Source organism: Bactrocera latifrons, unplaced genomic scaffold (assembly GCF_001853355.1).
Source record: "Bactrocera latifrons isolate USDA-ARS-PBARC rearing strain unplaced genomic scaffold, ASM185335v1 scaffold_0, whole genome shotgun sequence".
Lineage (NCBI taxonomy): Eukaryota > Metazoa > Arthropoda > Insecta > Diptera > Tephritidae > Bactrocera > Bactrocera latifrons.
In genome coordinates, this window is record NW_017534406.1 from 4,313,053 (window position 1) to 4,334,522 (window position 21,470).

The 21,470-nt window shown below is 39.8% G+C and overlaps 1 protein-coding gene across 1 annotated transcript; it reads right to left on the reverse strand.

Annotated features, from left to right (window-relative positions):
• Window positions 1-1,471: 1,471 nt before the first annotated feature.
• On the reverse strand, window positions 1,472-19,172 carry LOC108967020 (growth arrest-specific protein 8 homolog). The gene is made up of 5 exons (XM_018930266.1): window positions 18,983-19,172; window positions 11,378-11,420; window positions 4,660-4,824; window positions 4,267-4,570; window positions 1,472-2,582 (listed from the first exon to the last, which is right to left on the reverse strand). The coding sequence occupies exons 1-5, from the start codon at window positions 18,983-18,985 to the stop codon at window positions 1,664-1,666; spliced, it is 1,434 nt and encodes a 477-aa protein (XP_018785811.1). The 5' UTR covers window positions 18,986-19,172; the 3' UTR covers window positions 1,472-1,663.
• Between the last annotated feature and the right edge of the window lie 2,298 nt (window positions 19,173-21,470).

Here is a 21,470-nt window from a genome sequence, read left to right on the forward strand (position 1 = left end):
AAGGCAGCGATATTAGTCCTGAGTTCGCTAACCTTGCGCTCAAGACTAGTGAAAGGATGAACGATCCTTCGCATCGAGCTATTTTACTATTATACTGGTTTCGGGTGTCAGACCACAGTGGTATTGGGAAAACTATAAGGTTGATGAGCCTGCAAGTACATGTACTTCAGTCTAAATAACTTCGGAATGGGAACGGGCAGGAGCCAGAAATTGTGCAGTCTCAAGATCTTTCTGGTCTAAAGTAAATCGCAAAAGGTTTAGGCATGTCTTTGCTCTCAGTAAGGGTCATATTTCAAGATATGTATCCGTTCTAACTGGACACTGTTCAAGCACGCAGTACGATTGAATATCTTATCGGATGCCAGCTGCATCAGCTGTTTGGCAAGAGATGAGATAGAACCATCGCAAAGCTTCCTAATTTCAATGTCTTGCTTTTGCCAGAACAAGGCGGAAACACCTCGGATTTCAGAGATAAATTCAATCCTTAGCTAATATCTACCCACAGAACTTTTTCGTCTGGTTTCACGAAGAACTGAACACAACAGTCCAAGTATTGTCCCTCCGCCAAGCTGAGGGATCAGCCAACTAACCTAATCTTATTTACTGACTAACGTGCTGAAGCAAACTGGGAAATATAATCTAGCATTCCAGCAGTAAATCATTCCAATAAATTGTTGGGGATTAAATGTTTGAGTTCAATTCGAGTCTGAGAGATGGTTTTCCGTAGAACCCTGACACTAAAGACAGTACTCGTAAATAGTAGTCTCAAGAAATTTGATCTTAGAATCGTTGTTTCATTACGCAAACATCTTTTTCTTCCAGACTGTGTGCAACCATGTGGAAAGCCTCACAGAAACCTTTGCCGAAGCACATGAAAAACTTAAAGCTTACGCTAGTTTTGTGCCCTCAGTTTCTTAGGCAACTAAAATAGTCCACCTGAAGAATTATTATTTTTCAAAACCTCTTCGCCATACCAAACGCATCTTCTTATCTTTTACTCACCTTACAGTTTATCATGCTATTGCTGTGTCATTTTCAAGTTCAACTGCCGTTACTGCAGCCGCAAGCGCGCTTATTTGCTCAGTACACTCCACTGCACCGTTTTGTGTTGGCCAATGGCCAAGATCTGCTGCAGCCAAAACACCGTTAACGTCAACACCATTACCACATCCCGAGCATAGTAGAATTTTTGAATAATGTACTTGCTGGCATGCAACTGACGCCGACATGCCACTGCACCACCAACCCGACACGCTATCAGTGTTGTTGCAGTACAATAACAACGAGTATGCCTGCAGCCGCATCAGTGTGCCAGTAAATCATCGCACATAAAGCGAAAGTTCCATTCAAGCATTGAACTGAGGCAGCAAACAAAATGTGAAAAAAATCACGAACACATAAAATAATATCACACAGCTGCGCACACAGGCTCTTATATAGATATGTATATATTTTTAAAAATATGCTTGTTTTTGTTGTATGTTTCAGAAGTCAAAAAAATACTACCCTCCATTCAGTCCATTAGCCTCTCGCATTAATGCCAGCTTAAAGCGTATACAAAAGTGCACGAACAAAACAACAAAAAAAAAAAAAAAGAACGAAAATAAGAAACATGCCAAACCGATAAGCGTGTCTGCATCGTTGACATATTGGCAGGAGTTCTTCATTGATTTTTGGTCACCAGGCCAGCTGGGCCGCATAAATAACGATGCTTCTCGGACAGGCGCAGCGGTTCGAAGCCCAATTCATCCTGCGGTATGCCGAACTGCGTCAACTTGGATTCGTATGTGGCGAGTAGATCGTCGTGCGCTTTGATGACGCGCACCAGTTCATAGCGCAGCTCGTCAATCAATTTATTCTTCTCATCCAGTGACGATGCGATTTGTTTCTGCATATTTTGTGTAACATCGCCGGAAGCGCCGCAGATCATCTGTGTCTGTTTGAGCAATAAATCGCGTTTCTCACCCTCACGCTCCATCATGGATATCTTGCGTTCGAGCAGCACATTCTTTAGGCCCGTCTTCTGTTGCAGCTCCATCACAACATCGTCAAATTTCAATTTGAGTTCTTCGCGCTCCTTTTTGAGTGTGTCGTTACGCAATAGCAGCGTCTCGGTTTCCCATGTGAGCGCCTTCAATTGCTTTTCGACATAAGTGTTGCGTGCTTTGAGACGCGCCAGCTGATTGCGATCGCGCTCGAAATGCTCCATCTTGCGCCGCAAATCGGCAAGTTCGGTTTGTGCTGCCTCGAGCGGTTCTTTGAGTTTGCGGTTATCGGCCATCATTTCGGCGGCTGTGCGGTCACTGCGTTCGGACTGCTTACGCAACGCTTCGAGTTGTTCCTTCAAACTGCTGATTAGACCCAAATTGTTCAGTGTGATGTCGTTGTAGTAGTTCTTCATGTCATTGAAGGCGGTGTCGTGACTTGCAATCAAACGTTGTATTTGTGTGTTCTTACGTTCCTCCACCTCGAACATTTGCATGCGGTACACCAGTTCGACTTCGTTTTTCAGCGCCTTCATTTTCTCTTCATGCAGCAGTTCCATATCTTTGGCTTCGCGTTGGAATTGTATGCGCGCTTCGCTGGAAGCGGAAAGCAATGAAATCAACATTGTCAGTTTACATTATAAGTCTAAAGATATGGTGAAAAAATTAGGCAGTTTAATTAGATTCATATAATGTGATCAAATTTGACTCGGACTGTCGAAGAAACATCATTCTCCCGTATATCAATTTCCTTTTCAGTACATTTTTTTAAAACCTTCAATATGGGTTCTTGAGCCAATGCAGGCATGCCAAACCTTAATTCCCATGTTCCATACACTCCAGCAAATTTTTCGGTTTCGGCTACAAACTCAGGGCTCGTCACCAATTATGATACGTTTGATAAATGTAGAGCGCTTAGCTGCATTATCAAACTACCTTAGCTACTTTTTTAATTTAAATTCGCATGCAAATCTAGGTCCACGTTATATAAGTGCTTATTGGGCTTACATTGGCGAGTGTAGAAGGCGACAAGTATACTGAGCTTGTCTCTTGAGAGGTTGATTACATATTTAAGCATTTTATAGCTGCAAACGTCCATCCATTCAGCTTTACTACTGAGGGTAACCCTGAACTTCTTAATGAAGTTTATACATTTAGTAATGCTGTCTCTTGGGAAAAGATCTAGTGATATTTCGCCACTTAAGTACTTCACGCGCTGGAAAGAGATTACAAAACATTTCTGCTGTTTGGCTACGTGGCCGATTACTCGGTGAAACAGTGTGATTTCCAGCATAACTTCAAGTGCCGCCGTCGGACATGTGCGCATGGCACCCAACCCGCAAAAGCAGTTGAGTCGTTCCAGCTTCGATAGTTGAAGTCCGAACGAAGTCTGTGATGCTTTCGAGGTCCAAGCCACCGCTCTATATGTGATAATCGGTCGCACGATCAATGTGTACACCCACTTAATAATTCTTGGCTAGCCCCCAAGGGTTAGGTTCCTGAGGCTAGAAATGGACCTGCGTTTCGTTAACGGGACAATAGTCGTCTTCGTGGTTTTGATGTTCAGTACGCCTAGTCCCCTTTGTACGATATCGCAGAGAGTGTGCTCAAATTATCCTCTAGCTATGAAAACTACGTCGTCTGCATATCCGTGACAGCGCATTCCGTTGTTAGTTAGCAAAACGAGCAATTCGTCCACGACAAAGCTCCATAAACGGGGGGATAGCACTCCATCCTGAGGGCAGCCTCTTGTAGTGCTGAAGCGAATTTTGGTATTCTCTACTCTGGTTTCAACAATTACAGCCTCTATCCATCTGCGCACCGGAACTGAAAGGCCCAAAATGTATTGAGACAGTTCATAAGAGATTTTGAGATCCCCTGTCAGCAATTTGCGCACAGGAACTTTTTCGATCTTATCGTCATTAACAGAAGTGGATGGAGAACTCGCATGAGGCAAGTTTTTGATGGCTTCACGATTTTCACTGCATTCTTTGGATCATTCAAATACTTTAGTTCAAATATTTGTGTTCGTGATAAAGTAGGCTCCACAAAGCAGAGTATCCGCGATTCTATTAGACATACAAGAACTTGCCTCACGGTTAAAATCCCTACCCAATCACATATGGAGACCAAACTTCACATGAACATAAAAAAGATTGTACCAATGTAGGAAAATTTTCGTATGCATTTGGGCATAGACCAGTCCGAGTCAAATACGCTTTAACGCCCAACCTGACGCGCTGGAGTTTAAAGAGTAAACATTGCTAAAATAACTACTCACGCCATCTCATCGTTATGCTTCATCTTCAGCTGCTGAATTTGCAGTTCATGCGTTTCGTCGTGCTCGCGCAACAGACGTCGCAAATCGCGCTTATCCTTAAGCAACTCCTGCTCCTGCGCCACATGATCCTCTTGCGCCAGCTTCAGCTGTGTCATGGCCTCGGCACGTATCTCACCAATTTTATTTTGGTTTTCATACTGTAGATGCTTCATCTGTTGCATAATGTGTTTGGTGTCGACATCGGCCAGCTCTTGTGCCATCTCCACTTCGTGATCCTTGTGACGAACCTCATAGCGTGTTTCCTCTACATTAAATTACAACAAATAATAGCAATTAAAGCCAGTTGGAAAGCGTTTAAGTCATCCCTGTTAATTGCCATGCGTGTTGGCATACCTAACTGTCCCCTGGTGATCTCCCAGAATGTGCGTATTTTGTCGCGCTCCAATTGAAAGAAGTTACGCTCTTCACGCTCGCGCTCCATCTCCTCCTTCAGTTTCAACGCGAACTGCTCCAGCTGGTCGCGCGTCATGGTGGACGTGTCCACGCCATCAATTAGCACTGAAAGCATAGAAAGTGAATTCAATTGCAGCTAATCGAAATCGAATCACGATGATTTCAAATCCATTTAAGCTTGTCGAATTAGGTTAAGTGTGTGTTGAAGTTGTGCCTTACAACCGAATGCTTTGAATGTGCTGGGTTTGGGAGTATGATACCATTTTGTGCTGCTACTTATTCCTCAGCAGGATAAGAAATGAGTGTTTAAGTATGTGTGTGGCACCATAAATGAGAGTAAGCGCTGTTGGTGGTAGCATATGAGAGCTAATAAGTGAAATCGTTATAAATCATGACTTTATTACTGGCATTCAAAGTAAGTGCTGTCACTTAATAATTACCAATAATTGAGTTTTAATTGAAAAGGCGGTTGTTGTAACATTGTACTTGGTGTTTTTGTATTGTCTTAGCCTTGATAATTATTAAAGATAATGTCGAAAGTATTATAGATTTGTCTCAGGATAAACAGTCATTGAACCACACTAGCAGGGAAGGTTGGTGGAGGGGTTTATTGTCAGGCGCTCTCTATCAACTCCACTTTCAGACTTCCTAACTTTAGCAGTGTCTTCCATTAAAGTAGCAATAATTTTACTGCTGCGGTGTGCTGCCTTTTTCAGAGATGTGACCATCCACTCAGATAGCAGAGGGGCGATACTAGCTTTGAACTCATTAACACTGCGTTCAGGGCTCGCTATTAATAGCATTTAATGTCCTTGTGATAAGTCTGGTATGGCTGCAAGGCCATAGCCGAATCGTAGGAAATTGTAAAGCTGTTAAGGTAGCAAGAAAAGATATCCTACAACCTATCCTATTCTCTTGTGTTCTACTACTAGATTATTGTGAGTTGCGATTGAAGGTGAGTTAAAGTGAATAGAAGACACTACCAATGAAAAGACGAAAACAGCCTCGGATGAGAGATCTAATTTTGATGACGACCACTGCATATATTAAGGATATTTCCGGTCACTTAATTGGCAAGGTGCTGCTGCCCAGCTGGTTGATGTCCTCGTTAGAGTAAAGCGTGATATCACCACTGTTTAAGAAATGCAAAGGAGGGGACAAGGACTAAGACGAGTAGGTCCTTGTGGCATTTACTACAGTGAACGGGTAGCCACAATTCGCATCAAAGCGAAGTTCTTTAACATATCGTTGATTTGAGATCACGCCGCGATATCAGAAAAGGTGTGACTAAAGATGTATTCAATGAGCACTTGAAGCTGCCACTGCCACGGTATCAAAATCGTGCTTGGCGACTTTAACGCCAGAATGGGCAAATAAGGTCGGTAAATTCGGCCTTCATAATGAAACAACCTCAAAAGGGTTGAGGCTGATCGACTTCGCCGGGCCCCGAAATATGGTTATTTGTAGTACTAGATTCTAGCATAGAAAGATTCATCAAGCTGCCTTTCTCTCTCCGGATCGAGAAGCCACCAACCAGATCGACCATGTTGTGATGGATGGAAGACACATCTAAAGTGTAACATCCGAGGTGTTAGCATCGGACCACTATATTGTTGCAGCGAAGATATGTACCCGCGGCTCTGCAGCAAAAAACGCACGTCAACAAACACAAGGAAGGTTCAAAATAGAGAAGCTGCAATCACACGAGACAACCGAATGATTTTTTACTCGTTTTGCACTAATACTCTCTGAGAGCACTCTTCAGCAACGCGGTATAAGGGGTCTGTGGGACGGCATCTTAAGCACTCAATCTGATTTTTTGAAACATGGGGATGTTTTGAACCAAAAGACCTATGTTTCAATTATACAAGTAGGCATCACGTAATAAAAATCTCGATAATAGACCCGAAACCGAACACTAACCTAACTTAATAGTTAAAAAACTCCTCTACCCTTTAATTACTTCTGTATAGTTACCTCAAAATAGTCTAAACGATACAATTTCTATAAAAAGAAAAGACCGCCTTAAGTGAAAACAGGAGTGTAGCTTTTTAATTGTATCCCATGGCATAAGCAATTTCTCGACATAGCGATGCCATTGGCCTTGGTCTGTTTGGAGTCTATGCTGAACGTACGTAGCTGAACCATCGCAGAACGTACACCACTTGTTGTGGCTTACACCAGCGGCGGCAATGATTTCATGTGGTTCTCTATTTGCGCAATTATTTTCTACTTTAATTTTTGCCTGCCTCCAGTTTGCTAAGTTTCTTTTTTTGTGTTGTTGCTGCTCCTTTCGCATATGAGTTGGCGTGCCATTATTGCGCAGGGTCATCCTCGAGAGAAGGTATTTAGTAACTAAGTTGCTAATGTGTCGTATGGGTGGGTGGTATAGCTTTTGCGGTGCAGAACGTCAGCTGTAGTTGACCAGCAAGCACTTACATACATACATATGTATATACCTTACTGGCGGAGACGGCACCGCAAAGTGGAGTTGAGTGCGTCCCGTCGCGAAATGTGCATTTGGGCAATTATGCTGCTTTTGGCGCAGCGGAGGTCATGTGGCACGGACGAGTATTTACGAAATTGAGGAAGTTGACGAAACATTTAGTTGCCCCGTTAGCAATAGTAAAAATCTATAACTGTTTATTGCATGTAGTGAAATGAGTGTAAATGGATTTTGGATTTTGAAGAAACCACGCTGTTGTCCAACCTGCCCAGCAATGAGAAGATTTGGCGGTCACAACAATTTTTTAATTATTATAAACTTCATTTGACAAAAAATATATTCGTGACGTCATGAATGAAAGAATAGAAAATATTTACAGTTACCATGCAAGTTTGACAGTTCGTTTCGCTTATAATGACAATCTCTCATTAACTCTTTTGACTCTACTGGGCAGTAGAAGATCTTTTGGCTGACGTGGCGTATGAGTGACTAAGTATCCGACTGCGCCGAGTCGCTTGTGGTAAAAGTAATTATCCGCTCGGTTGTGAAAATTAAGTAAGGAGACAACAGCTGCACTGCAACCGCACTTGACTCGCGACTCTAAGTGCAGGGCGCTAGTACAAACAAACAAAGGAGACCCCTTTATGGGCACATACGAGTACATAGGCACTTCTACATGTGCGCAAGTAAATCTAGAAACGTCTAAGTATAGAATTCTTTCTCTTATACTGACGGCATTTTTCATGACCTTAGTTAATTGCCTAAAGAATATGATTGCCTTACATATATTTGTTTATTTGATTTTGTTTTTTTGCAAGCGACCCCAGAAGTTTCAGTTTTCGCCCTCAAAATTCTTGAAGATATCTCATGAAATTGAAATTTCCCTATAAGCACTTGATTCCGATCGTTCAGCTTGTATGGCAGCTGTATGGTACAGTAGTCCGATATCAACGATTTCGACAAATGAGTTGCTTCTTGGAACGAAACTGTTGTGTGCAAATTTTCTTATTGATATCTCAGTATATATGCAGACAGACAAATATCAGTAAATCGACTATTTGTATGATTATTTATGTTATTTATGGAAATGATCATTTTACATATGGCACAAGTTGTTAGTGGCTTTCAGTCTTGGACCAAGTATCTTCTGGGTAGCCAAAAAACATCCATTTGAAAGCGAATCATCTCTACCCAGGGTTCTGCGTTGGGTTTGGAGCCCGTCACGTAAAAACAACCTCAATGAAAGGGTTAAAATAGCCCCGAATGTGAGACCCCTCTTTTCAGGACGACCACTGCCAACGTATTAAGGATTACAATTTAAAGGCATGTACCTGGAATGTCCGGTCTCTTAATTGGGACGGTGCTGCTGCCCAGCTGGTTGATGTCAGAGTAAAGGCTGACATCACCGCCGTCTAGGAAGTGCAATGGATGGGACAAGGACCGAGACGAGTAGGTCCTTATGACATTTACTCCAATGGCCACATAAAGGAGCGCAAATTCGGTGTGGAAGTCTCCGAGTCCTGAAATTCACCCCGGTGGATGTGCGTCTAGCCAAAATTCGCCTCAAAGCGAGGTTCTTCAACATATCGCTAATTTGCGCCCATGCCCCGACGGAAGAGAAGGACGATGTGACCAGAGATAGCTTCTGTAAGCGCTTGTTGGGCATCTTTGAGATCTGGTCCCGCCACGATGTCAAAATCGCGCTTGGCGACTTTAAGACCAGGGTGGGCAAAAAAGTTATCTTTGGCTGAACGGTCGGTAAATTCAGCCTCCATGATGAAACATCCTCAAATGGGTTGAGGCTGCTCGACTTCATCAATATATGGTTTTCTGTAGTACTAGATTCCGCATAGGAATAGGAATTCATCCGGTTACCTGGCTCTCTCCTGGATCGAAAAGCCACCAACCAGATCAGTCATGTTGTAATAGACGGAAGACACGTCTCCAGTGTTCCAGACGAGAGTACGCTCCGAGGTCCTAACATCGACTCGGAGCACTATTTTGATAGAGCCAAGATATGCATTCGCCTCTCTCAAACGCAAGGAAGTTTCGCCGGCGAGAGGCTGCAATCACAACAGACAACCAAACGATTGCTTGCTTTCTGAGAGCACTCATCAGCAACTCGGTGTAAGGGACTGTGCTTCTACGAAAAGATGCGGTGACTATCAGAAGATCAAGACTGGAGCATACTCTTGTAAAACCCCCAGAGGGGATCAGTGACTGACGCTCAGAGCATATTAAAATTATGGAGAGAACCCTTCTCTAATTTGTTGAACGACAGTGAAAGCATAACACCAGGGGATGGTGAACCCGCTTTCTCAATCGATGACGATGGATCAGACATTCCATTGCCCGACCGTGAAGAAATTCGAATAGGGGCCGATGGATTGCCGCCGAGCTATTGAAATACGGCGGCGAAGTACCGATAAGGAGCATGTATTCACACAGCACACTACGTCGTGTGAGTGTTTAAATCACTTGTATGAAACCTTAGTACATTTCATGTATGATTTTAATTGCATAAGTATAACTTTTAAAAGAATAGTTTATTAAAAAACGTTATGAACTTATATATATGACATTTTCAAAATTATACATTTTCTTACCTAATGCAAAATATCAAAAATTCATATTTTATATACCATAGACAGAGAGAGAAATATGATCGAGGAATGATTTAAATTAAAAATAAAGACTTTGTTTACGTTGCATCCTGTTTTAGGACAAAACCTGAAAATGCAGGGAGTGTTTGTAAAATATAAATAAATAATGTTCCACCCTAATGTTTATATATGTACATACTTATATATGTATAAACATATGTATATGTACCAGCTCTCAGTAGTCATTGGCTTACGACAGTGACCAACAATTAAGTAATATAAGCGACAGTTATAACTTCGTGTGTGCTTTAATTTTCATAGCGACCATGTTGCATGCAACATTTGCCACGACAGCCATACACACAAGCTTAAATAAATATGAATACACGGACATGCATGTAACAGTGGTATCTGTGCAGTGTCGCACTGCGTTTAATTGGCAGGCAAAATGACTGGCAAGCATACTGCAAGGCAAGGGCTTATGTCTGGTCGACTACGCATGAGAATTTCTTTTATTGCCCAGCATGGCATTGCAAGTGCAGCAATTGTAGCAATATGTGCCACTACATAAATACAAGTACGTTGCAGCACTTTGTTGCGCGTTTAATGTACACACATTGGCGACAATTCAAAATGTTGCACGAAGCACATGCCACTGCATGGTGGCAACAATGCCCGCCAAAATAACGCAACAGCGAATTTATTCTTTATTCTTTATGCATGAAGAATGTGCAACCTTTTTTTTCGTGCAACGAATTGTTGTCGCGCGATTGCATAAAAATCGCAAAAATCCGCCGATCCGCATTAAGGCTTATCAGCCATTGACATTTTTCTACTAAAAGCGTCAAATAAGCCATTGACTCCACTATTGTTTTGGTGGCGGCTATGAAACGCTCTAAGCGCGCCTAAAACGCGCACAATTGACTTCTTCGTCAGGCGGAAACGCATTTCATTTGGTGCGCACCAAAGTAACGAGAAAAGTGCGGCTTTTGCTCGTGTCGTGGCGCCTCAAAATATGCTCGTAAATTACACGCAACTATTGTGTGCTTTTGATAGCGCGCTTTTAGGCGCACGGCAATTGTGCGAAAAATTGACGCTTTGGCAAGCTTGGTGACAGCAGTTTAGGTCTATTTTGCGCAGCGTGTTTGCATTGCCATATTACTGCATTCGCCATTTTAAGCAGCGCATTCGAAGTAATTTTATTTCTTGCATATTTATGCATTTTTAGCGCCGAAAAGCATGCAGCATTATTTGAGCCTGTCCCCTTCATGTCCATTTTCAGCTTTGAGTGTCAATGCCATCGTTGCTGCAATACCATTACTGCATGGCAGACAGCGCTGTTTTAGCTATAAAGCATTTTTTTTCATATTTCCTTCAACATTTAATTTATTATGCAAAAGGGATGCATTGCAAGCGCTTGTCGCCTGAGTCGAGGTTATCCCTTTGCTATTGGGTGCTGTCGCCGTGTATTTCTTGTGCGGTTTAAGCCTTAAAGAGGGTGTCACATGCATGTAAAAACCAGCAGACTTTCTTAAAATACTTTGAATATTCTCTTTAAGCGCTAATTGCATAAAAATTAAAGTATATAGAAGTAGCAAAAGTTACTTACTTGGCGCCTTCTTGCCCTTCTTTCCTTTAGCCTTTTTTGGCGGCTGAAATTAAACAAAAGAAAAATTATGTATTAGCAAATGTTTAACGTGATTTATAATTGAGATTATTTATTGATTGTGCTCAACAACAATGTAATAAGTACAGTAAACCCCGCTTAAATGAACCCCGCTTAAATAACCAACATTTTCCCCATGTTCAATTTATGGTCGTCTTAATCGTCCTGCCAGATCAACAATGGAACGGCTAATGGAAAAATTTTAATCCACAGGCACAGTACAAAACGTTTTCCAGTGAGACAAAGTAGTGCCCGTAGTGTCGAGAATATTACTGCCGCTAGCGCATCAATTGAGGAAGAYCAAAATCAGTCTCTCACACGTCGTTCTCAAGCGTTGGGCATCGCTGTGACGTCGTTATGGCGAATTTTGCGAAAAGATTTCGACCAACATCAAATTGACGCAAGAACTGAAACCGCTTGACCACCAGAATCATCGCATATTCGTGAATTAAGCTGATCAACAACTTCAGAGCGATCCGGATTTTCATCGAAAAATCATTTTCAGCGATTAGGCTCATTTCATTTTCTGAATGGCTGCGTACGGTTTATAGTCCGGCGGCATATTGGACCGTACTTCTTCCGTGATCATCAAGACCGGCACGTTGTTCTGAATCGGAATCGCTACCGCTCGATGATGACCGAATATTTTTGGTCCGAATTGGATGATATTGACTTTGACAACATGTAGTTCCAACAGTACGATACTACAAACCACACAGCGAATTCCACAATTGATTTATTGAAAACTATGTTTCGAGAACGTGTTATCTCACCAAGAGGTACAGTCAATTGGCCGCCTTGGTCATGCGATTTAACATCGTGATATAATTTTCTGTGAGGCTACGTTAAGTCTATGTTCTATGCCAACAAGAATTATTGAAAAAATTAAAAAAAAGCGGCATCATTTGAGGAAAAAGAAGTTGCTGTTTTAGCCAGACAATCCTGTGTATCACAAACAGTGGCATCGGTGGCAAAAATATCTGAATTGGGCTTCGCATTGCTTCTGCATCCACCATATTCTCTAGATTCGGCCCACACTGGCTATTTCTTGTTCTCAGATCTCAAAAGCATGCTACCTGGAAAGAAATTTTCGTCGAACGAAGAGGTGATCGCCAAAACTGAGGTCTATTTTGAGCAAAGGACAAATCGTTCCACTGTTGAAAGTGATTACTTTTAACAGATTGCAAGCGTTCAATTTCGGAAAATTGTTTGATAGACGTTGCTGAAATCAAAATAATAATGGTTGACAAAATATCCAACTTTAGACATTTCATCTATCACTAAACACACTCTAAACGCATTCTGGAGGTGTGTGGCAAACACATCGGCTTTCTCTGCATTTTTAATGCACCAATGGCCTCTGCTGGTTAAAATTGGTGAGCATCTGGCTTATTGTTTTACCTAGCCGTATTCTAAGGATTGTTTACTGGATCTCCTGATTTGGCCGCAATCAGAAAGACCTCTAAGGACCGTTGCGCAATTTACAGAGAACATGCTTCAGCTGCTTTGTGGCACCATTGAGAAGTGGTTTGTGATTAGGATATCTACTGGCTTGCCATGCAAGCCAAAGACATTTCTTATCTCTGAGATTCTATATTACCTTACCCGATCAGAGATGTCTGTTCCGCTTGTGAACGCTCTGTGTGGACCAGCTTCTGGCGTACTTATATGGGCAGCATTGTGCATGCTACTGGTCAAGACTTTCGATGTTGGGGTCCAAATTTTCTTCTAGCCTTTTGCGATAATTTAAAATATTTGTCAAGTACTTTTTATTTACTGTGCTGTGATCAGATAGGAGATCTGAATCCCATATCTAAAAACCCTGATAAACCGATTTGGACAAAATTTAGTACATGAAACAACTACGACCTCAATGAAAATAGTAGAGCGTGTTTTACTCTTGGCCTAGCCCCTACATCAGGTTTTTCAAACATCCGGCTGACTTTCCTCTATTGATTGGTTTTACAGCTTAAAGTATATCCCTGACTTTGACTTTGCTTTAAGTTGTAAGAGTATAAAATGTTAGGTTGTAACCGAACTTGGCTCTTCCTTACTTGTTTTAATATTGACTACTCATTAACGACTGTTACATGACGGGACCTGAGGACCCTCCCGCAACAAGCTGGCAAAGGTAGTACCAGGATTAATTTGACTAGAAGGAGCAGACCGATTTCCTACTTCTAAACTAAACTTCATATTTACAATTAAAGTTCTACCATATGAAACACCCTTTATTTATATATACATACATGTGGTATATACATAAAAAAAAAAATATAAACAAATAATTGCGAAATAACTGCTTCTTCAATTGATGTCTGTATAAAAAATGTGAGAGAAGGATAATTAATAATAGTATGAATATAAAATATAGACTTCAAAGTTAAGGAAATTTCATTTTAATATATGCTCATACATAACATGTCTATAAGCTGCTACGTTTTTCAATTTGTTGAGCCAAAAAGCGCAAAGAGATCGAGTTAATTATTATGGCTGTTCTTTATTCCAAAGTTGTTGTTTTTGTTTTCGAAATCAGCCACGACAAATTTAATATTTTCTGCCATCAGAAACACATGTACATATGTGCAAACAATCGTACGAACACACATATGTACATCCATATCTCCACTCCACTATAACGATTGACAATCCTTGCCACGGCAATTCCATAATGACACAACAAGACATTTAACGGCGAACACACGCATACACACACATGTACAAAAGCGCAAGTGAATATGGAATGGAAACTTTCACCAGCCATCGTTTATAAAAATATAATAATTGAAACGCATCAGGCGAACCGCTAAAGCAGCTTGGCGCACGCGTTTTCGTTTAACAAGTGCATTGAACTGAGAGGATTTCTGAGAAGAACGCCGACTCCCACATACAAACGTGCATATGCGTTTATATTTATATTTACACGTGTAAGTCTGCGCCTTAAATCTTATGCAGTTACGAGTAAATACACGGAAGAGTTTTGCAAAGCATTAAGCGACTGGCAATGTGAAGAGAAATTGGCGAAAACGCGGTAAACGAAAAGGAGAATCTATATATAAGTAGATTTAAGCTGTTAAGTAGAAAAGTAAACGAGAAGACTATGGAAAAGACAACGCAGAATTGTTTAATATTTATTAAAGCGTCTTAAGGAACGACCTGTTGACCTTCTTTGTCTTGCAGAAGACCGAATAAGGCAGAATGATGCTCATATACAAGGACAAGAAAACCATTTTCCAAGAGTTAATAAACATATTTTCTCGAACGAAGTATGTGTAGTTGACAACGATTAAATTTTTGGCTTAAATTGAAGCCGAACGTTTGGTATTGCAGACTTGGGTTAAAAAAAAAATCAAAGTGTCAGATTCTTACTAGATTGTCAAGGCGTAAAAATCATTATGAGGGGATAAAGCAAAGTTTTCACTAATTTCATTTCAACAACAGACCCATTGCGGGCATTTCATAAACAAATATAACTCATATTGACCGCTACAGGCGGTATAAAGTCAAACAGTTGACTGAAAAGCAATATCTCGGATGAGAGCTTTCGTCTGACCAATCCAATCCAATCTTGGCATTTGACAGTCTGTGATCTTGACACTCCTCAGACGATCACGCTTATTGCCAAAGTACAGAACCGCAAAAAAATTCTCAAGTCGCTAGGTGGCAGCACATGAGGAAAAGACAAAGAAACGTTGTTGGCAACATAAAACGCCGACGAGGAGAATACAAACAAGTCAGAACACTGCGGATCGGAGTGCAGCAGAATGCATCTTGATGTCACCCATCGAACACCTGCATAGTGAGACCCGTATGCATCCAGTTAGGGAGCATAATAGACTAACGGAGAAACCATCTCTGCTTGGAGCAAGAGCTCTTTCCTCAACTACGTCGACGACATAAAACAATTCGAATCCGTCGAAACAGCACATTTACTGGACCTTAGATCTGTTTTCTCGCTTTCTCCAGATTGGACAACGAAGGGAAGCAAATGGATGTGGTAGTAAACGATGGCAAGACGAAATATCTATTGTCATCAAACAAACAATCATCGCATTCGTGACTTGGCTCACCCGTCCCTGTCGACAGTCATAACTTCGAAGTCGTAGATATTTTCCCTATCTTGGAACCAGTATTAACACCAACAACAACAACGCCAGTCTACAAAATCCAATGCTGAGTAACTATTTCCAAAAGGTCTACTTCGGACTGAGTAGATAATTGAGAAGTAAAGTCCTCTCTCGACGAACAAAGAGCAATCTCTACAAGTCACGCCTTATCCCCGTTCTGCTATATGGTGGGGTGGCATGAATAATGGCATCAACTGATGAGTTGGCGTCACGGGTTTGCGAGAGAAAGGTTCTGTTTAAAATTTATGGTACTTTGCATACAGATCATGGCGTCCGAATGGATGAAAACACTCCAGCTCTAAGAGTATTCGACGAAGTACCCAGCAAGAGGCAGATGACGAGAAGACCTTCACTCCGTTGGAAAGACCAGATGGAGAACGACCTAGCTGCACTTGGAATCTCCAATTGATACCAAACAGGAAAACGGAATATTCCGTTTTCAATATCTTCAAATCAATTTTAGAAGACTATTCAATTCGAAGAGGAATAGAGAAAGTTGTGGTTTTAACACAGAGTATCGAAAGTCATCTTTGAACCGATCTGGGTCAAGCTGCACTTCCATAACAATATAGTATTTGTAAGTAGTTTTAAGCTCAATTTAAAGCCGAAAAGTAAATGAAACTTCAACCAAATAAGTAATTGCGAAATCGAGTTTTTTCTGCGCTTTTTGCGTTCGCGTGCAGCCAGTGTTTAAATAATACTATGACGCGGCTTTCAAAACAATATCACAACAGCTGTTGGCTTATTGCATATTTTATGAATGCAAATTATTCAAAAACCCGCGTTCGAGCGCCACACTGACTTGCGCCACACTGACTTGCGCCAGCGAGCCCAGCAAGCCTCTTATCCCCACAATCCTTTTCTTTTCACAAAGCTGTGTGCGCCACTAGCGGGCGAGCTGTTTCCGATAGTTGGTGAGAATAACGGCGAAAGCAGTGAAAATTTCATAAATAAAGTAACAACAAATCCATAATGACAACAACGCCAGCAAGGCGTTCGGTTGTGCTTGCACTTGTTGGCTTGATTTCATAAATATTTCCATATTTTTGGTTATAAATTTTGTTGTTGTCGCCGTTGTTGTGACGCATTCGTTGCATGCAACGTCGACTTTGCTTCGGCGTCAATTTCGCTTAAGTTGTTGTGCGCGGATTCATATTTACGAACCCATACATATACACACACACAGAAATGCTTGTGCATTTAGCAGCGAAGGCGGCTGCCGTTGAAAAATCGCTACAATTGCTCGGTAGCGCCTTGTGCAGCGCGGCAGGACGCAGTCGCATGATAAACTGGCGGCCGATATATCGCCGCATTGCCGCTGCATCGTCGAACTACCGACTGCACGCGTGCACCATATTTTCGTGAATTGTTGTTGCTGTTGTTGATATGGCTGTTGTTGCGCTAATGATGCATTGTTGTTGCTGATAATCGCATTTAAATATTTACTCAACGTATGGTAATCCACCGTCGCTTACACCCGGCTGGAAAATAGTGCGCTGCGGAGGAAGGAGGCTCGTGTGACACTGAAAAGTTGGATGTATAATAATAACTGCATATAAGTGATTATGATCGGTGGCAAAAAGGAAGTAGGAAGGAGGAAAATGGTTACGCTGTACCAGTGATCCTTCTGATCGCTGCATACAATCTTGCGAAAGTGGCTGAAAGCCTGGGGGTTTGAAATAGGCACAACAAGAGCAGAATAAAAAAAAAATGGTCTATGTATCTTGACAAACTTAAAGCCAGTAAGCTTGATATTAAAGATTTTCGCTTCAATGAAAATGGTGTACTCAGAGATAAAATTTAAGAAATTTTTGATATGGAAAACTGAAATGCTCTTTTTCTCCTTTACTGTCGTAGACACCGCGTTCGCGGCTATTACTGGTTGAAATTTCTTGCCAAACATAAGAAGCGTTCACAGGAGCTTTCGGAGTAACTCAAGCAGCCATTTAAAAATGTACAAAATAACCCGGATACAATCAAACACAATGTCATAAAACAAGATCATTTAGACAACCCTTACGCTAAAGACTAAATATGTACGAGGCCTGACCAAACCCTCAAATGAATGGAAACGCCGAATATTGGTTGGATCAGGAGGGCGTGTGTTATTATGAACTTCTAAAACTCATCAAATGGAAGAGTATGATTGTCAAAAACGTCCGGAATTTTTGACTAGTTCAAAACCAATAATTTTCCATCATCCACTTAAAGGCTTCTTGGAAAATAGCGGCTGGAAAGCTTTTCTTTATAGCTTAGGCCTTGACTTTTCTGACTACCATTTTTCTATTGGTTGCAGAACATCCTCACTGGAATACTGTTCAGATATCGAAAATTGTATAGATTAGTTCTTGGACCGCGTCGTCCTTGAAAAGGTATCCACCAATTACCAATAAGATGGGAAAAATTATAGCTTCAGCTGGGTAATACTTTGAATAATACTATTGTATAGGCTCTACCCTCCAGCGGGCAGGGGATAATGTATGTATGCCTATCGTAAAAAACAACTAAAATCCAATAAAGACTATATCTGTATTTGGCTTGCTCAAAATTTCAGCTTAGTGTTTGTAAGAAATATTGCTATAATACTCAGCTTAAACTGATATAATAGACATTGAGTGAGTTTTCTTCCAATGAAAAGACATTTGAAGTTCAAGTGACAAATTTTAGCAGTCATTGAATTTGATGGGTGCTCAACTGATAATAGCAAAAGCGACAAGCTCCGGTCAGACCAGAGAGTTTAACTCTGGTACCACTGGGAGCAGTTAGTGCTTGGAGTTCGCTCCGATCTGCTTATTGGGTTTAGTCTTTTGGGCACATTCGTGGTGGATGTGGTTTAAACCTAAGGCAGGTGGGAGTTGAAATTCCGTTCAGTGTGGAGTTGTACCCCGGCCAGATGCCAGACCCAACCTCGAATCCAAATAAGGTAGAAAACCTTTTCCCTTCCACCTGCCCAATTGGAACCACAAATTACTTGTAAAGGACAAATGGCCGCTACGGTTTCTTTAGTGGCTCTTTTCTCATATCTTTAACCAGACATCTTGAAGCTGATTTTTCGATAAACGAATCCTGAACAATCCCTAAGCGTACTACCAAAGTGAATCACGACATGATGAAATGCTAAACCTTACTGAACTTACTGACAAAATTTGGCAAAAAATTGTAAATTAACATGACCGTCACGAGCTGTCAAAATCACGTCATGTCATGTCGCGCAATTATTGCTATAGACTCAAGAGTGAGGTGATAAATAGTAAGTCTGCTATGTTTACTCAATACTCTACTTTTTAAAGAACGATATTTGAATAATGTAATATTCAATAGATTAATAGTTCACAGGTCAATAAATAAAGCTGAAAGTGACCAATAGTCCGATTGCGACGTACACATATACATACAAATTTATAAACAAATATCTACTTACCATTTCGTAAAAGCTTCTTCTGACTACTTCTAGTGGTTCTTGCTGTTAACGCTTTTACTTCGTATCTATCTTCGAGGTTCGTGCTTTTGCTTTTTCTTCGTTTAACGGATGATGTCCTTTCATAAATTGTTTTAAATTTTAGATTGCTAATTTAGTTGTCAAATTTTTTCGCAAATATCTTTCTTAAATCAGTTATTTCTGTTTTTTATCTATCAATAACTTATCATATTTTTATGAATTTTTTCGAGGCTTCAAAAATGTTTTTCAATACAAAAATTAATGTAGCTGACATTTATTGAATTGTTTGTGGAAGTTGAAAGGCAGTAAACAAAATCGGTAACCAAGAAGTTGTCTAGTTACTCAGTAAACAAAAACAGCTGTTCGACGCGCAGTGACATATTTGTGGAACGCATTGAATGTTTGATCGATCAGGTAGTGCAGGTCACGGAGTTTTATACACAGGGTGACAATGTTTACTGTTATTTCTTGTTGAAATTGTCATTGTGTGCCTTTTCAGTATATTGTTGAAAATGTGTTTTTGTAGGAAGTTCTTCTTTACTGCTTTTATATGAAGGAAACATCCGCCAAAAGCTGTCGTATTCTGGTGGAACGTCGTGTAAATTTCCCCAGAATACGACAGCTTTCTAGTTCTCAGCAAACAAGAACACTAAAGAACAAGAACTGGAAGCACAACTCAATGAAAGCAGTTTCAAAACGTTTAAAAGCAGCCGGATACGTTCGAAAAAAAGGAAATCGGCAATTTCCGCCGGTCGATGCAGAAGGCTCTCACTGGAATATGGTTCACATCAGAACAGGGTATCAAAAATCTGCAGATTTATTCTTGGCCACTAAGTTCCTCAACATGTTTTGTGAATATTTTACGTACTATTAAAGCTTAGTCGGAATGAACTATTTAAGTCTCGATAATTTTGTTTGATAAATTGCAATTTACAATTTCATATTAAAATGCATCGGCGTCACTTGGAATCAAAAAAAAAAAAAAAAAAAAAAAAAAAAAAAAAAAAAAAAAAAAAAAAAAAAAAAAAAAAAAAAAAAAAAAAAAAAAAATTCACTCAAAGAACCTAAGAACCTAAGTGCAAATGCATTTTTCCGAAAAGGAAGAAGTCGCATGCCATATAATACCAAAATGTTCATTTAACCAATATTCTTTAATATAGTCATTTTTCAAAGCATTTTCAAATCACCTACATATGTATTTGTAACTAAATATTTAATTCTATATTCATGAAAAATTTTAAAATAATTTCCGAGTATATAAAAAATCGCATGAGAGTTCTTTTATGTGACACCTCAATCGCCAAATTGTCGCTAATTTACGAACAACACTTCAAGGAGAAGCAACAACTCCCGTAAAGTAGTAAAGCATTACTTCTTTGCTATGCTGCGTCATGCAAACTCAAACGAAGGTGGACATAAACAACGGACACCTTCTCATCATTCAGACTCCACGACAAACAACAAACACAACAGCAACACCGCTGTCGTGGAGAACTCTACTCACACTCGCGATCGGTCAACGGTCGAATTGCGTGTCAGTTCGTGTTGCGGGGAAAAATAGTAATAAACGCGTAAGAAATTTGTAGTAAAAGTGCTTTTTAAATTATTTTATTTTATTTAAAATCTTGACTCAGAGTAGTGCAAATTAAATAAAAAATAAAATTAAGTGAAAATATGAAAAAAGTGTTCTAGTAAAAGCAAAAAAAAATATGCGTAAAGTGAAATAAAATAGTGTGTTAATGGTGTTGATAACGAAGTGAGTGGAAATCGAATATTGTATATCATTAATAAATAGTGCTGTAGTGAATTAGTGAAATAATTTCGATTTAAATATATTTCGTCAAATATGAAGTAAAGCGTTCGTTTTTTCGCTGTACGTCTATTGTCGTTTCTAATTAACCAACAACGTCGTTCGTATAACAAACAAGCAAACAAATAACATCAGTGCAGGAATGTCATAAATTTTTGGCTGTATGACTTAAAGGTGAGTACGGGGTGTTAGTATAGAAATTACTTTGTATTTTTTAAGGAAATTAAATACGTTTCAAGGAATTCATTATTTGAATATTTTCAATTATTTCATTTTTAATATCAAAATTTACTGAGAAAATTAGAATGATATTGAAAATTTTACTTGAAATAAATTTCTAATTTTTTTTTGATAATTTTTTGATAAAATAAAATTTTAAAATTAGAATAAAATTTAAAATTTTTCTTGAAAAAAATTTTAACAATCTTTTTTGGATGAATTTTTGGGAAAAAATATTTTAAAATTTGCTGAATAAATTTCAATTATAATTTTTTTTTTTAGTTTTGATAAATGTTTTGGAAAGTGTAATAAAATCAATTGTATACTGACTTTATAAATTTAGGAAAATTTATGTTCATTTATGCTTTAAGGGGTGATATCTACATGAAAGTAAAATAAGTATACTTTAATTAAACTAAAAAACACGTTTTAAGGCTATTC